Raw genomic sequence first — 18,750 nt, forward strand, 5'->3', positions numbered from 1 at the left:
ATTATAGCTCTTATAGTAGTGAAGGTTGAATTGAAGCCCTTTTAGTCATGAAGGGTGACTCAGATGCTATATTTAATCGACTTCTACTTCTTTCCATCTTAGATAGAATTTGACAGCTACTACTGCCTCTCTTCCTGGGCTCGTAATTTCTTGGCTTCTGCTGCCTTCTCTTTGCCTTGGATTTTGAGTTTACATATTCCTTAAGGCTCTTGGATTTGCTTACCACAGAGGAATGTTCAGACTTGTGATAAACCATTGCTGTTGACGTTGCCATTGTTTCTCCCTGTGGAAGGCAACAGTTAGCAATGTGCAGACATTCAGAAATGAGTTAATCTTTATTTTCCAATTAGGAAATGTGCATAGAAATAGTATCTTCTCCTTTTGGAACTTACTTTATGTACATTTTTATGACCGCATTCACTCACCAAGTCACTATTAACTTATCGAGCACCTGCAGTCCTTGTCCAAGGCAGCTTGCTGTGCGGTGTAATGAATGCCATTGTAGATGTTAAGGCAGAGAGCGGTGACACAGAGAGGGTTACCTAGCAGCCTGTGGCAGCAGGGTAAACTCAGGAGAGGATGAAATAACTGTCTGTGCCATGCTTTATAAAGCAGAGATCAAAACGTGATTTGACACAGAATTTATTATCATTTGCAAATTTACTTTGAAAGGGTATAACACTGAGTTTTGTTATTTGGTTCTGAATTTTCCCATCACCTTTTAAATTACATTAAATCAAAACTACCTTGAAAAACCCAAGATACATGGTCACAATGGCCATGTAATTTATTAAAATTTTTAAACCTATGCCAGTTATATTAAGTAAAATGTTTTGCTCATGTCAGTATAAATAAATAAAAAGTCTGAGAAAGTGTCTTAAAAGCCAATGCAAATTGGCTTCCTGGGATTTTTGTTTGTTTCAATGGTGTGATTAGAGCTACATTTTTAACATAATCTCTAAAGTAAATGTGACATATACAAAATTGATTATGATATTTTTATGAATTAATAGAAGAATTTTAAATTGAAGCTAAATTTATAAGAAAGGTATATTTGTCAATATATTTGTATATTTATTGCAGAATAAATAAAAGCAGTCCTGGAGTTACACAGACTTGGATTTAAATTCTCTAACTATGTAAACTGGGGGAAGTTACTTAACCTCTCTCTTAGTCTATCTATAATACAGGGTCGGTAACAATCGCCTAATTGGTGGGGTTATTGTGGAAATTAATTAAGACATCATATATAAGTGTTGTTAAGGATGATGAGGATAGAAAAGATATAGTTATCTCTGAAACTAGCAAAGGGGAAAATATCTTCCCAAGAAAAGGAGGTTACAGCATTTATGCTCATGTAATCAGGTATTAGCTTGTTTCTAGAAAATTATTAGCCAAAGAAGTTTCTAGACCCACCAAGCAAATTCTTGGGTTAGAGGATTCCAGAATAGAGCATATGGGCCCCAAAGCCAGGTTGTATGAGTTTGATTGCTAGCTTTGACCCTTCCTTGCTGCGTGACCTTGGACAAGTCACATAGGCCCTCGATGCCTCACTATCCTTGTCTGTAACCTGAGAATACATGGGTTTAAATTAGTGAATGTATATGAAGTGCTTAGAACAGTGCCTGGTATATGGTAATATCATGTGTTTGCCCATTTTTGTTATTATTATTATTATCATTATTCCTTAGATTCCTGTAACGTAAACATTGAATAAAAGGCATCTGTTTGATGGAGTCTTTTTTCCTAGTGACGAAATACATTCATCTAAATATAACAATGCCACACTTGAAGAGCTGAGATTCAGACTTCTAACTATTTTACTCTGGTCTCTCCATTCTTCTGAAATAGCAATGTCTTTGTTTTTCTTGGCTGCTTCCTCCTTGCTTAATTTCCATATCAAAGAGATAAACCCCTTCGGTTTAGAGGACACCACTGTCTTTTATCTTAGGTTGTTCCCACAATATCTCTCGAATTGTTTTGGCCTGTACTTCCCAGATGGGTATTTGAGGCTTGCCCAGTACAAATCAAAAGTACCAGGCTATTTTCCAGGGCTATTTTTAGGGCTGTCTTTTGACATGATAGCAATTAGATCATTTGTTTCCATGGGCATTCTAATCTGCTTTCACAAAGATGACACAGGAAAAAATTAAGATTCTGCTGAGTTACGGTTCCTGCATTATGTGAACCAGATAACTTTTCTAAATATCTATTCACTGACTCATTCATTCACCAGGGATTTTGTGGGTCACTTCTGCCACTGCTGGGGATCCCAACATAAATAGGATACTGGCCCTGTCTTAAAGGGGTTCAGAAAGACTAGTGAATTAAGGATTCATTCCTTCACCACATTTTTATTGAGGCACTGGCACTACAGCAGTGGGCAAATACTGAAATACAAACAAAGTACCCACCTTCAAAGAGTTTACATTCTGATGGAGGGAGACAGACCATCTGATGGGTTTTGATAGGTGCTATAAAGAAAAACAAACCAGGCTGTATCGGCCAGTGTGTTTTGTTGTTGTCGTTGCAGATAATCAGACCTGTTATTGTAATATGAATGGAAAAGGATTTACAAGAAATTATTTTAGGAATTTCCAGAACTGGCAAGAAGCTTAGATGCTAGAGCTAAGGGAATGGGGCGGTTCCTATGTGAATCCATCGATGCTGCTACCCACCACGTAGCACAGGAACCTCTGCCACAGCTGCTCCCCAAAGCACATGCTATTCCCTGAGTGGCCACACCCTCAGGGCCTCATTTACCAAGCTATGGACACCTCTGTTGGGCAAAATTCCAGATAAAAGAGTACCTGGGCATGGTAGTTCTAGGCTTCCCAGGCTCTGTGCCAGGGGAAGGCTCACAAGAAAGGGTTGGATGAGCCAGTGTATACCCAGGGTAAGGTAGGTAGAGAGTGAAGGAGAGATGCTGCTTTACCTAGAATGGTCATGAAAGAGGAATCAGTTAGAAATTGCCTTTAGCTGCTCACCAGGAAACCCATCAGTAGTTCCTCACCCACTGTAAAGATTAAGCCTGATGACATTAAGACTTGGCCTCTCCTTTCTTCTCCAGCCTCATATACCGTGCACTGGGGCTTCAGTTATGTGAAATTGCTGCTGCTTCCCATATACATCATGCTGTTTCCAAGGTTGTGCCTTCTGTGTTCATGCTCTGGGCTGCCTTCCTCTGTTCTTTGCTTGGCTGACTGTTTAAGCTGGGGAATCTCCTCTAGGAAACCTGCTTGGCAACCGGGTTTGCATCATAAGCCCCTTTTCTGTGTTCCCTCCTCAGACTTTGTGCCATATATTTAATAATTCCCTGTATTATGTTAAAACAACCAATTTGTGTCTGTCTCCTTCATTTTCTGAGTTCTGAAAGGTCGGGGTTGCCTCATTCATCTTTGTAACCCTAGTGCCTAGTGCATAGTAGGCAACCAACAAATATTTTGAGATGACACGAGTTAAATTTTGAACGAGCAGGAATGTGCTAGTTCAAGAAATTAGAGAGAAAGATGAGCATTGCAGGCAGCACATTCAAAGTTACAGCTACATGAAAGGGCAAAACAGGTTTGGGAGAATGTCAGCAATTTAGTGAGGCTAGAAGGAAGAAAGCATGTTGGGGGGAGGCCCAATGTGACGTTGGAGCATTAAGAGGGTCGGGATTAGGATGGGTCTTATGTGCTAAGCAAAAGAATTTGAGCTTATTTGAAAGCTTTGGGGATGCTAAATTGAAGGTTTTAAAACACGTAAGGGATGTACATGATCAGATTTGTTTTTAAAGAGGTTTGTCTAACAGCTGAGTAAATGGTGGATTACAGGGGCTCAGAATGGAAGCAGAGAGTCCATCAAGAAGTCATTCGAAGCAGTAAGTGAGGAAGAATCGAAGGGAGGTGCTCACGGGCTGCTTAAGAGTTCAGATCAGTGGGATTTGGGGATTGACTAGCTGCGGCAGCTGAAAAATGGGGCATGGTTTTAACCAGAAGGACCCTATGGCCACCTCCCAAACCATCTTCATGCAGTTTTCCTCATGTCCTCAAACCTGAACTTCCACCTATGGGTGATGGATAATAAAAAACAAAAGGCATCACATCTATTTCCCATCAATTGTAAGGAAAATAAAATCTAAATATTAGTGCCAGAAGGGGCTTCGGAGATCACCCAAACCAACCATTAATTTGATGTATGGCTGAGCTAGAGAGAAGAAATTACTTTTCTACTGTAGCTCTGAAAGTCAGTGGTAGGCACCGAGTCACTATTGCATCATCTCTTTAATTCTCCACATAGCACTTTTTCTCTAATATTTTCTGGTGTAATTGCTTATTTTCTGTCTCTCGTTGACATTACAACAGAGCCCTTGACTGTCTAAAACAATGTTTGGTCTGTATGTAGATACTTAATGAACATGCGTTGAAAGAGTAAAGAGCCAGGTATAATCAGGTTTGCTCCCCGCTGAATCAGTGATCCTTGCACAGGACCTTGGTTTGGAGGTTATCAAATCCATAATTCTATTTCATACTAGGGCTTTGCTTAATTAATCCTACAGAGACTAAAATCTAAGCAACAACATTGTACAGTAGTTGTCCATGTGGCTTCAAATAGTGAAGAACTGAAAATAATCATTATATTACTTTAAAAATATTAACCACTGACAAACTCATAACCATTAGAATGGCTATTGTAAAAAAAAAAGTGTTGGTGAAGATGTGGAGAAATTGGAACCCCTGTACACTGTTGGTGAGAATGTAAAATGGTGCAGTTGCTATGGAAAACAGAAGGGAGGCTCCTCAAAAATTAAAAATAGAATTACCATATAGTCCAGCAATTTCACTTCTGGGAACACAACCAAAAGGACTGAACATAGGATCTCAATGAGACATCTGTACACCTATGTTTATAGAAGCATCATTCATAATAGCTAAGATATAGAAGCAATCTGACTCTCCATTGATGGATGAATGGATAAACAGGATGTGTTATATATACACTATGATATATTATTTAGCCTTAAAAAGGAAGGAAATTCTAACACATGCTTCAACATGGCTAAACATTGAGGCCATTGTAATAAGTGAAATAAGACAGTTACAAAAAGACAAATACTCTATGATTCCTCCTATACAGTACCTAGAATAGTCAAATTCAGAGACAGAGTGTAGAATGAGAGGGTGGAATATGGACTTATTTAATGGATATGGAGTTTTATTTTTGCAAGATGAAAAGAGTTCTGGAGATTGGTTACACAACAATGTGAACCTACATAACACTGCCAAACTGTACACTTAGAGATGGTTAAGATGACATGTCTTATGTGTATTTTACCACAATATAAAAAATATTTATCACTGAGGTGTGTATGTGTGTTATCTCATTTGATTCTTACAATAACCCTGAACTGCTGTCAGAAATATAAGTTTCATTTCATAGTGAGGAAAATAAGGCTCAACAAAGTGAAGTGAATTGCCCAAGGCACGTAAGTGGAAAATGGATAAGTGGAGTTTCACACTCAGATCTCCTGATTTCATGCCCAGTGCTGGCTTCTGCCACGTCAGGGGAGAGAAAGTGTGGTTAAATTAACTTGTCTGCTGGCTATGTGTGTGCGTGTGCCTGTGCATATGTGTGTGTGTGTTAGAGAGATAAAGAGAGAACAGAGAGATGAAAAAGGAGGGAGAGTGCATGTACTGAAGCTCCCTGACACTTGCTTCATGCTTCTTGTTCAATTTTCCTCCCTTCCAAAATCTTCAGAAGGCAGGTGTGAGTCAACTGTAAATATGGTGAGAAAAGGTCGCCCAACATTTCCTAAGCTGGCAAAATCAAAAGTCACTGCCATGGAGATGGTCTGTGTAAATGAAATTAAAAACCTTTAAGATGATCAGGAGAGGATAGTGGCTCTTATTTTTTGCAATGGCTCCATTAGACATTGTCCTACTTCCTGCGAAAGCAAAAGATGACAGAACACATTTACAAAATCTAATGCAGTCTAGTGGGAGGAAGAAGGACCAGCAGGAAGAGCATGGAGCAGGAGGTAAGCCTACACCTACCTGGCCGGACCACTAATCAACTCACTATATAAACCCAGTCATGCTCCTTCCTCTGCCGCAAAGATTGGGCTCCCATTACTACCACAATTTTCATATACCAAATTGGAGCTGAATTTAGAGGGAAGAGCATGATCATTTTCCAAGGGGAGTTAAAAATGTAAGAGCGTCATCTAGCCTCTTATAAAGAACTTTTCTTTATCATGGGCCTACTATGTGTCAGGCACTGTAATGGACATTTCACTTATAATGGCCCTAATCCTGCTACTGTTTGACAACTTATTTTTATAAAGCACTTAGAGGGAAGATCAAGTTTCTCAGAGTATTTCCCTAGAGGATAAAGAGTGGAGTCTTCATGTGAACATAAGTCTGTCTAATTCCAAAGTTTGTTCTTTTCTCCATACCATAGCATTAAGTTCAACAGCCAAGATATAAAAAGCTGTGGAAGTACCAAGGAGACAGGAAAGAAGTTAGCTGTGTCTGTCATCCACAGGTGAAAGCTTTTTTTTTTTTTTTTTTTTTTCAACTTTCGTTTTAGATTCAGGAAGTACAGGCACATGTTTGTTACATGGGTAAATTGTGTGTCACTCAGGTTTAGTGTATGAATGATTCCATCACCTAGGTAGTGAACATAGTACCCAATAGGTAATTTTTCAAACTTTATGCCCCTTTCTTCCTTCACCCCTCTCATAGTCTCCAGTGCCTTTTGTTTTCATCTTTATGTCCATGTGTACTCAGTGTTTAGCTCCTACTTGTAAGTGAGAACATGCAGTAGTTGGTTTTCTGTTTATGTCCTTTGTCCATTTTTTAATGGAGTTATTTTTTTTTGCATATTGAATTAAGTTCCCTAGGTGAAATATTGATGGATTAGTAGGCAGCGAAGTGCAAGAAAGGTGTTGACAAGCTGATGGGGATGCATTTTGTGAAGCAAGAACACAAACCAAACTCCAGGTGATAGAGAGTAGGAGGGTCTAAGAAAATTGTAAACAGTTCTGTTTGGTTTAAGGGTAGTTGTGTTTGGCTGTGGTTGGAGATCATAATTCCACCATCTTTTGGTGGACCTCATTGTGAAGAACCTTGAATTCTGTATAAAGCAGTTTGGAATTTATTTTTATAGGCTGTGGGGAGCCATCAAAAGTTTGTATCAAGGGGTTTCTCCACTGTTTTTAGTACTATATATAGGTGTTCTTTATGTGCTGTGTGAAAATTAAACATCCCTGGAGTGTTTAAGAAAGAGATAGTGTTTTCATTGTATCTCATATAGACAATAGCATTGCTGGCTAACATTGCCCAGAAGCAGTTGCGTTATATCAGCAGTTAGAGTCCCTTAACATGGTGAGATCAGTGAGATCTAATCACACTGACTTTTTTTCTTGGAATAATGAGACACTTGTTTTTGTTGTTGTTGTTTGTTTGTTTTTGTTTTTGTTTGTTTGTTTGATTATTCTTTGCCTTAGGAAGGGGTAAGAAACTTCAAGGAACTTCGAGCCAAATTTCAAAATCTTGATGCTCCACCTCTTCCAGGACCTATTAAATTCCCAGCAGGTGTTTCTCCAAAGGGTGACATTGGAGGCACACAGTCAACTCAAATTTTGGCCAATGAGAAACCCCTCCCATCCAACCACAAGCAGCGCACACCATACTGTTCCAGTAGTGAGTCCCAGCCTCTTCAACCTCAGAAAATAAAGTTGGCTCAGAAGAGTGAAATTCCAAAATGTTCTAATGCCCCAGGGCCTCTGGGAAAGTCTACTGTATGTTCTGCAGCAAGTTCACAGAAGGCTTCTCTGCTGTTAGAGGTGACTCAATCAAATGTTGAGATAATCACTAAGGAAAAAGTAATGGTGGCCAATAGCTTCAGAAACAAACTCTGGAACTGGGAGAAGGTTTCATCTCAGAAAAGTGAAATGTCATCAGCCCTTCTCCTTGCCAACTGTGGAAGTAAGGCTATCCATCTGGAAGGGCAAAAAGGCATGGGGCTTACTCCAGAGGAACCCAGGAAAAAGCTGGAAACAAAAGGAGCCCAGACTCTTCCTTCCCAGAAGCACGTGGTGGCCCCCAAAATATTACGTAACGTCTCTGAAGATCCCTCTTTTGTAATTTCTCAACATATCAGAAAGAGCTGGGAAAACCTACCTCCTGAGAGGAGCCCGGCAAGCAGCCCCTGCCAGCCCATCTATGAGTGTGAGCTTGCCAGTCAGGCCCCAGGTAACAAATGTGATCCCCATGGGACAGGGGCTAGGGAGGGGTCATCATGTTTTTCTACTTTAAAACCTGTTGATTCAGAGTGGTTATGTATATGACCTGGGAAATGTGGCTCCAGACTCTCCACGTCATATTCTAGGCCCATCTGCTAAACTGTAACCTTGGGTTTGAGTAAAGTGCTTAATCTCCTGGAATTGCTTTGTGAGATAGCTTTTGGAAAAACATGGATTCGAATCCTAGCTCGACTTCTGACAAGCTGCATGAATTTAGGCAATTTATATAGATTCTTAGAGCCTGAGTGCTCTCTTATAACTCAAATCTGTCACCAATCATCTGTCTTGGTAAACAACACAATTATTCTCCTAATTTCTCAGGCCAAAACTTAGGAGCCATGCTCTATTTCCCTTCTCCTCCCTCATTCTACACACTGAATCTGTCAGCAAGCTCTTGGTTTTGCCACGAAGCTCTTGGTTCACCTTAGTATTATCTAAGTTATGAAAGGATAAGGACTGGCTGGGCACGGTGGCTTATGCCTGTTATCCCAACATTTTTGTAGGCCAAGGTGGGCAGAGTTCAGGAGTTCAAAACCAGCCTGGCTAATATGGCAAAAGCCCATCTCTATTAAAAATACAAAAATTAGCTGGACATGGTGGCCTGTGCCTGTAATCCCAGCTACTCGGGAAGCTGAGACACAAGAATTGCTTGAACCTGGGAGGCAGAGGTTGTAGTGAGCCAAAATTGTACCACTTCACTCCAGCCTGGGCAACAGAGCAAGATCCTGTCTAAAAAATAAAAATAAAAAAAATAAGGACTGTCGTTTTTTACTACCATATCCCTAGCACCTAGAAGAAAAAGGCCAGATTGAATAAGTCCTAAAAAAAAATTTGTTGAATGATTGATTAAATGGATGGAAGGGTGGATGGATGAATCTCCTTACAACCTTGTATGGTTTCTGTTTGTACTTGGAATAGAATCTAAACTACTTGTTTTGTGGTCTTCATGGCCCTGCATGCTGGTCCCTGTTTTGTGTCTGACTTATCTCCTACCTGTCTTCCCCGAGCTCTCTGCCCATAGTCAACACACTAGATTTCTTGCTGTTCCTTAAATAGGCTTTGTCAAGCCTCAGGACCTTTGCACTTGCCATTCCCTCTTCCTCTTTTCTTTAAGCTTTTGTAGCTGCATTTAGGCCTAAGTTCAAAAAAAAACTTTCCAAGGTCAGCTTTCTCTAACCTCTCTCTATAAAGTGTACTGCCTCATCATCAACAGCTCACACTTGTCATCCTACCTTATTTCCTTCATAGAACTAATGGATCTCTGTAATGCTCTTGTTTATTTGTTTACTTGTTTATCATCAGTCTCTTGTTATTAGAATAAAAATTCCTGAAGGTAGGAATATACATGTTCTTGTTCTCAATTCTATCCCCACTTCCTAGAACAATACCTGGAATATAGTAAATAAATAGTTATTGATGAAGGGATGAGGAAGAAGAAAAGACAGATGGGAAGAAAGATGTATAGGAAGAAGGATGGATGAGAGAAAGGAAAGAAGAATGTATTATCTACCAGATGGAGCTATTGAGAAAGTTAAGTGAGATAACGGATGTAAACTACTTAGCACAGTGCGTGGTAAAAACTCTGAGCCCAATTAGTAAGTGATAATTAATATTCACTATGTCTTCTTCTTGATTTGATAATGACTGAAGTTTTTGACAACGCTACTTGTAATTCAAGCCTAAGAAGAGAGGAACTTTGGGCCCGAGTTTCTGGGGATGTAACCCACTGTGGGTGGAGCAATAAGGAAGATTTCCCTCCCTTCCAGCTTGTGGAGGAGAGCAGGAAGTCTCCCAGGAGTATATGCAGAATGCTAGGCCACTTCTTAAGTTTTCACATGAATGGCCCATGTAGTCAACTACTGTCTTACGTAAATCAAAAATCAAAGCAGTTGGATTACATAAGATTTTGTGCTATTTTCACTGTAAAGGGCAGATATGATTTTCATATATAATATTGGACTTTCTGTTGGAGTTGGATTTAAGACTGCAGAGGACAAATATATGTAAAATTGGAACTTTCCTGGAAAATTCCAGGACACAGGTGCCCAGATATCACAAAGTCAGCCTTGAAGCCAGTCCTAGGCTATGAGCCCTGGAAATCCCAGATCAATTCTTATTCCTTTTTATAGAGCCACTTATTTGCATGTCATAACTGCTTGAAGAATACTTTCAGTAAATAGTCACAGCCTCTCTCCTATGAGGTAGGCCCTGTGCTTGGTGCTGGGGGATCAATACGAAACCATCCCCACCCACAGAAGCCTTTGTTAAATGAGAACATAGACCAGTGCCTCCAATGTGCCATGATATTGATGTAAGGGTATTAACAATGTGCTACGGGAATACAAATCAGAGGTTGATTCTGGCCTTGATTCCTGTGAGAAATCAAGAAAAGCTTTCTAGAGGAGGTGTCATTGGAGCAGAGCCTTAAAAGAATGAATTGAAGTTTGCCAAGAAAGGGAAAAGTGTTCCAGAACCAAGAAAAACATGAACAAAATTTTGGATATATGAGAGGTTTTTAAGGCTATCTAAATCAAATACGGAGAATGGAGAAGCCAGTGATGTGTGTGAAAAATATTTGGGCTTTAAGTGGGGGGAAGCAAGACATACAATATGCCAAACAAAGAATCTAGAAACACAGATGGGTGCTGTGTGGTGTAGAAATGGCAGAGATGGAGTAACCAATGTCATGCTGAGGAAATCCTTAAAGCAGCAGCATGGCAACTGATCAGGTTTATGTATTGATCAGGGCACTCTAGCTGTTGGGTGGAGAATAGATTGGACGGGACTTAGATGGAGGCAAGGAAACCAGTTTTACCCAACAAGCTATGAAATGAAAATAATCATAACTTACATTTTTTACTGTCTTGTGTTCAGAAAAACAGCCAGATGTCAGGCATCACCACCTTCCCAAAACAAAGCCATTGCCCTCCATCGACTCCCTGGGTCCTCCTCCCCCAAAGCCTTCAAGACCTCCCGTCATGAACCTCCAGGCCTTTCAGAGGCAGCCAGCTGCTGTTCCCAAGACTCAAGGGGAAGGTAAGGAAATGCACAGGGCCCTACACAAGGCCAACCAGGAGTCACCTCCGTCTCCACATCCTCTCCCAGGTGACGATGCCGCTGCTGCTTTTCCATGAGGCTGGACATCCATCACTGCTTATTCTCATCTAGAGGCTGTGGCAGCTTGCCCATGAAACGATGTCTCTGTGGGAATTGGCCCTTTATCGCTCCTAGACCAGCCCACTTCCCCTGAGAGCACTGCATTTGATCCCTGGGAATCTGTCCAAGAGGAAGAAAACAGAAAGTCGCTGAGCAGGGAGTCACTGAACCTTTGTGTTTCCTGCAAACCTGTGTTGTCAACACAATCCATTTGTGCAGGAGAAGTGGGGAGGGAGTGAAAAGGGAGAAAGTCAGTGTGAACTTGACCTGAAATCCTTAGGGGGAGCCCCTCAGGCCTCCGTGATCTGCTTTTGGTAATTAACTGAAAGCCTGCAACCCCCAACCCTCTGATCCCTTCCAGAAACTGAAACATCTTTGGAAGCCATTTTTCTGTGCTATTTTGTGTCTTCTTCTATTTAAAGGAACACCTCTCGTCCCTCACCACTCCCACCACAATCTGATCTTGTTGACATTTTAAATGCCTTAGCTTATGTTTGCGCTAATGAAACACAAGATGAACATACACTTTGGGACAAAATGTACTGCTGTGCTAACATTTGTTTTACTGTGGCCATCAGCACCAGCAGATGGCAGGTACACTGAGACAGCTAACACAGTCTTTGTTCATTTTAACTGCTTTGGGCAACTTCATGGTCAAATTACTCTGACTTCATGATTCTCAAACTTGAGTGTACATCAGAATCACCTAGAGGACTTTTTAAAACATAGATTGCTGGGCTCCATTCTCAGTTTCTGGTTCAGTTGGTCTGAGTTGGAGCTTGATAATTTGCCTTTTAACAAGTTCCTAGAGGTTGCTGATGCTGCTGGTCCATGGATCACACTTTGAGAACCACTGCTACAAGTCATCTTAAGTCTTATCCTAAAAGAAAATTCTGTATGGGGAGATAGGCTCTTATAAGTATACTTTACTGATATGGACAGCTCCAAATCAAAGAAGGATAAGTGTGATTTTTATAAACATTAAATAATTCAGGCCTCAAATAATCTCTCTGAATGAGAAGAAGGTTTATCAGCAACATAGAACAAAGTACTAAGTCTTTTGCCATAAAATGGGCTTTGTAGATCCCAGCTTCTGAACTCACTAGCTATTTAAGTTTGGGTTTCTTAATCACTGAGCCTCATTTTCCTTATCTATAAAATAGGGATAATTTCCTTATCTGTAAAATGGGGATACCACTGATCTCTTAGGATTATTGTGAGGATAATGAGACATGATGCCCGGAAAGGGCTTAAATAGTGCTTGGTATACCAGGAAGTGCTCTGTAAATGTCCAAGTTTATTTGAAAGAAACATTGAGCAGCTATAATCTCTGTACCATGTCCTGTGATGGAAATGAGAGATTAAGAGATAAACCCCACAGGGGTTCTGGTTTTTAAGGAGGTCAAAGTCTAATGCAAGAGATTGTACCCATAAATAAGAAATTGTACTGTAAAGTGTGGGTGAGTGCTGCAATGCAGGGGCAGGCATCCCCTGGGTGCTGGGGTGGAGGTAAGGGATGTTTCAGGCACAGGCGAGCTTCCACTCTCCACATTATCTGTGGGGTCAAGTCATCGCACAAGCATCATTCACTTTAACCAGGCTGCTGCCAACGCCTCTTTTTCATTCTGCCTCTCTCTTGCAGTGACTGTGGAAGAGGGCTCCCTGTCTCCAGAGAGGTAAGTACATGCTCCTTAGTTGTGTAGGAACGTAGCCCATCACAGAGGCTACTTAGCCTGCTCCAGAGCAGGCAATTAGCACAAACCAAGAATCTGTATTTCTCAGAAGGGTTTCAGAAGGAGTGAATTTATAAGCAACAAACTGCAACTTTTGTTGTAAACAAAAGATTAAATAAATTGCATTTAACGCGTGCTGATGTTAAGTTGCAAAGATAGTCCTCAGAGGTCCTTTTTTTATTACACAGTTGGGTTCAGTAAATTGAAACATCACCCTTCATAGTCATAAATTGAATTAGAGGCTAAAGAATGCTCTGGGCAGCTGGTGTGATGTTAGGAATTGGTAATAGGATAAAGGATGTTCTATTTTTGGTGTACTCCTTCTAAGAATTTTGCCACAGAAGTGTCAGTTCATTAACTCACTTAACCAAATAATATCTATTGAGACCTTTGATGTGTCAGGCACTCAACTGGCTACTTTATACAGATTTCTCATTCTGTTCTCTCAAGAGGGCTGCACAGTTGCTGCTGCCGCTTACATTTTACAGCTCAAGATACTTGGGCTCAGAAAGTTTGCCACTTGCTGAGCCATGATTCCAACCCAGATGTGCCATAACTACATTGATTATATACCTCACCTCCCACACAAAGATGTTCCTGTTCTCAAAAAGGTTAGTCTTAGAAGGAGATCCAAACTTAACAACAAATAATCATATTACTTATTCCTTTATCAAATGTTTACAATGGTAAAGTGTGTTAAGTTTTGTAATAGAGGAAAGGACAAGATTCAGAGGCTGCACTAAGGAGGAAGTTGTTACATCTTCTTGGGAGGGTCAGGGAAGTCTTTAAAGAAGTATCAGTTCTCCATTGCTAGAGTAATGCTACATAATAACAATAAAACTTTCATAGCATACATGAGTCTGTGGGGTACAGCTGATCTTGGCTGGGGTCAGTTGGGTTTGCTCATATGTTTGCAGTAGACTGCAGGCTATCTAGGCAACTTTGCAATATTGGCTGGGGTGGCTCACATGTTGAGGGGAAGCTTAACAGTTGGCTGATCTAGGATTGTGTTGGCTGGGATGGTGGGCACCTTGACTTGGCACCATCTGTCTCTCCTCATCCAGCAAGCTAGCCCAGGGGCACTCTTCTACAGTCGCTGCTAACAAGCAAGACAAGCCCAATCACACCAGTACTTTTCAAGCCCTTGCTGTGTTGCAGTTGCTAACATCTTATTGGTCCAAGCAAGTAATGTGGCCAAGCCCAGAACCAGAGTGGGAGGGTGCTGAAAGTTTCATGGCAAAAAGCAGGGATGCAGGAAGGAGTGAAGAATGGGGTATTGATCCAGTCAACCTATCCCTGAAGAGGAAACATTTGAAATGAGTATTGAAGATGCACATTTGCAGCACAGCATGGGAAGGGACACTCTAGGTAGAGGCAGGAGGTGTGAAGCAACATGTTTAATTTGTGGAAACTAGAAATAAGTACACTTAGAGTGTAGAAAGTATAGAAATGGTATAGAAATGGGATTATAGAGGTAAACAGGAACCACATCACAGAGGATCTTGTACAACAGGGAACTGATAAGGCAATCTTATTCAACAAGGAACTGGTAGTGTGGTGTTGGACGCAATTCATGTGCTCTGGGAACTCCTGGGTAAGTCATCCCTTTGAAAGAGTTAAATGACAGCACAAGACAGGTCAGTGGAGACGTGTTCTATGCGCATTTATGTGAAAGAGAGAGAATAATCTAACTGGCTCAGGCAATGGTTTGCACCATTTACTCAATGAACATAGGTCCCAGTATGACAGTGTGAAGGGACAGTGTTCTTCTGCTGTGCTCTCACTTGCTCTTGGTTCTTTCATATTGTGAGCATCTCAGTAGGATTGAGTGTAAGGTGACTGCTGTGTTTAACTAGATACACATTTTTCCTACAGATTGGTTCTAATCTAAGCTGACCTCTTCTCTGGCATTTAAATCAAAGAAACAGCAATCTGTTTCAACATGGAGGATAAACTTGCTGTGATGGCCCATTAGTCAGTCTCCACATGGCACCATCTTCCTAAGGGATTTACAGGGGCCATTTTGACTGTTCTGTCCTTTCATGCTGATTTTGGAAGCTAACCTCCGTCTGAAATGAGGTTTCACTAAACAGTGATTATGATGTGGGCCATAGCGCTGAAAGAGTGACAGGCAAAAGAGATAAAGAGGGGCCAGAAAACTTAGGGCACCTTCATGGGAGATGAAAGAACTGGGCCTGTATCCTGCATAATAGGTACGAATTAGATAGGTTTACTTATGTGTTCTCTTTTGTGAGACTATCAAGTGGTAAGGCAGGGTATTGTTCCCTGATATAACCACCGTTCTGACATGTAGTTGATCTGAGATGTAGTTGATGGGTGGATGAATGAATGGACAGATGGACAAACAGATAGACAGACCAATGGATTTTTATTATAGAGATTGAACATGTTTGAAAGCAAGGAGGTTGGGAAGGAAATAAACAGACAAAAGGAGACTCTAAAGAGAAGGAAATATACAGACAAAAAATATTCTAATGTATAAAATTAAGAGATGAGGTTGGATCCTAAAATGCATTAAGTGCCATGGTAAAAAGTTGAGACTTTATCTTGCCAATGATAAGTGAGTTTGAACAAGTAAATGTCATAATGTGCAATAGCTTTAGCTATAACTTCCCTGGAAACTGGTGCTCGTTTGGGAAGAATATCATCCATGATCAAGGTATTAATCTTCAATTCAGAGATTAAATTATAAATGGTATACGTAGGCTCTCATTACTGGAAGGGAATGTGCTGATAATCTCATGTAGCCAAGCCACATAGCACAAAGTTAATGAAAGCCTGGGTTTTGATCCCACCCCTAGAACTTAACATCTGTGTAATCTTGGGAAAATGCTTTAGCTTCTGCAAACCTTAAAACAACAACAACAAAAAACTTCTGCAAAATTCTTAAAACATCTAAGGACTACATTCTTCTCCAAATTAAAACTCTCATTATTTTCAACCATAATGTATAAAACAGGAGTCTTTGTGTTCTAGCTGTATTTCTTTGGATATGTATTTTAATCATCTTAAAGGTCTACATCTTAAGATCTACTCAGTTTCTACTTTTGTGAAATGATGATGTTGTTATTACCTAACTCATACTAGTGTGGTGAGGGTAAATAAAATAATGATCTTGAAGTGTTTAGGGCAGGGCCTAGCATCTAGAGAGTGTTCAATAAACCTTACTTAGCTGTTATGTAACCTCCCAGCAAGGGCAAGAATCTATGCTCAGAACTTTAGTCTCTTCAAAAATTCATTGATGAGGAGCTCAACACCTTGAGAGCCTTATATTTTTCTTCATCAGAGCCAATTCTATTCATTCAACATGTATTTATTGAGCATCCATTATGGGCCAAACATTTACATACATTGAAAATATAGCAGTGTACAAAATAAAATAACATGCATACACACACACATGCTTCTTTGTTTATTTATTTATTTCAAAGTCCTTCAAGTTGATCTGGAAAAAGAATTGACCTCCCTACCCAAACTCTCAACCATATGTCTAAGATACACTCTTTGGTACAACAGACATCATATTTACCCCCTCTTTATGTGACGATTCTTAAAACATCTAAGGACTACATTCTTCTCTAAATTAAAACTCTCATTATTTCCAACCATAATGTATAAAACAGGAGTCTTTGTTTCTAGCTGTATTTCTATATATACATATTTTAATCATCTTAACCCAGCACACTTACAATAGCCATCTTTCATTTCTGGACCTCTTTGTGTCTAAAACATGAGAGGTGACATTGTATAAAGGAACAAGTGCAGGTTCTAAAGTCATATTGGCATAGATTTAAACCCCTTTTCCATACCTTAGACAAGCCATTTAACAGCTCAGATCTTTGATACACACATCTGTAAAGTGGGCACAATATTATTATTTACTTTATTGTCATCAAGGCCAAGTGAGATAAATTATATCAAGCATGGAAAACACAAAAGAAACTCAATGAGTCTCAGTTTCTCTAAACCTTGGCCTCTCCATCCCTTGTTACCTCTGAAATATTAATGTCTCATTAGTTTCCAACAGTGAGATGGCTCTTTGGAGATTATTCTTTGTCATCACTCTTTTATGCAAACCAAGCTGGCTGGCATCCCTCTTGAATAAGCAGTCCCTATTTGTGTGAGCAAAGTAGATTAGTCCCAGGGCAGCAATCAGCACTGGTCTCTGTCAGTACTTAGCAGAGTTGGCTAATATTTTATTCATTAGCTATAAATATGGCTTTTCTCCCATTAAGAAGTGTCAGAGATAGTCCTGATTCAGGGAATCTGACTCAGACACATAAAGGAGGTGCTGTTTATTTTGGGAGTAGGAAGATGACAGCAGTGTTTCTCAGGGGAAGGTCTGTGGGTGAATTCTCAAGAGTTTATCATTTTCTCTCTTGAAGTTTTTAATTTTGTGTTTTCACTTTGATGATAGTCTTTAAATGCTCATAAGCTTTTAAAATAAGTCTATCAGCTTTTATTAAAAGCTGATAAGCTTATTTTGAATCTTTCCGATGACTTCTTTTGTGCCTAGTACTTGGAAACACATATTTGTATTTGTGTTTTTGCAGTTTCTACCCCAAGCAGAGTGGGAAACACAATGTCTTCTAGGGCTGGGCAGATCATGTGACTGTCTCTAGGACCCGTGTCAGGCAGTGGGGAGTGGCTGATCCTGTGGAAGTGAGGAATAGATGCCTTATCAAAGGCCTTCAAGTAAAATAATGATAATTACAACAACACTGTAACCAAAAAAAAATGCATTTACAGTACTTATTTGCATCGTAATAAGTACTATAAACAAAAATTTAAGAGTATTAGGATAATAATGAGGATTTGAGAGTGAAATAAAGCTTAGGATGGTCAAGAAAGGCCTCTCTGATTGATTAATGGGTACAATTAAACAGTTAAATAGAAGAAATAAGAACTAGTGTTCGATAGATCAGTAGGGTGACAATAATTAACAATAATCTATTGTACATTTCAAAATAGCTAGAAGTGAATAATTTGAATGTTCTTAACATAAAGAAAATTGTGATAGATATTTCAATCACCCTGATTTGAACTTTACACATCGTATGAATGTATTAAAATATCATATTACCCTGAAAATATGTACATCTACTATGAATCGATCAGAGAAAGACCTCTCTGAGATAGCAGCATTGAGTTGAGAACTGAATAAGGACCCAGTCCAGTTAAAGGAAGATCTAGGAGATGAACATCCCAGGAAAGAAAATAACTGGCACAAAGACTAAAGGGAGAACCATGCTTAGGACATTTGAAAGGAGAAAGGGGTTGGAATCTTGGCTAAAGTGCAGTGAGCTCAGGAAATGGAGGTGGAGTATCTTGTGAGCTGTGGAAGTAATTTGGATTTTGCTCTAAATGCGTTGGGAAGACATTGGAGAGTTTTAAGCCAGGAAGTGACATGAGCTGACACTTCTTCTGTAAAGATCATTCTGGATGCTGTATAAATAATAAATTTCATGGGAAAAGGTGGAAACAGAAAGATGTCCTGGAAAGCCATTACAACAACCACTGTAAAACTAGCAACACACACTCAGTGTTTATTCT

General features: G+C 39.9%; 1 protein-coding gene across 7 annotated transcripts in view; it reads left to right on the forward strand.

Annotated features, from left to right (window-relative positions):
- The window catches only part of FYB2 (FYN binding protein 2), a 103,894-nt gene that overhangs the window by 19,363 nt on the left and 65,781 nt on the right, over nucleotides 1–18,750 (forward strand). For all 7 annotated transcript variants that reach the window (XR_008547630.1, XR_010153839.1, XR_001706833.3 and 4 more), the window contains exons 2-4: nucleotides 7,490–8,237; nucleotides 11,162–11,323; nucleotides 13,086–13,119. Coding sequence is in view for 3 of the 7 variants with exons in the window: in XM_063801547.1 (XP_063657617.1) it covers nucleotides 7,490–8,237; nucleotides 11,162–11,323; nucleotides 13,086–13,119 (944 nt within the window). In the remaining 4 variants the exon portion in view is untranslated. The remainder of the gene's footprint in view (nucleotides 1–7,489; nucleotides 8,238–11,161; nucleotides 11,324–13,085; nucleotides 13,120–18,750) is intronic.

This window comes from Pan troglodytes, chromosome 1, assembly GCF_028858775.2.
Source record: "Pan troglodytes isolate AG18354 chromosome 1, NHGRI_mPanTro3-v2.0_pri, whole genome shotgun sequence".
NCBI lineage: Eukaryota > Metazoa > Chordata > Mammalia > Primates > Hominidae > Pan > Pan troglodytes.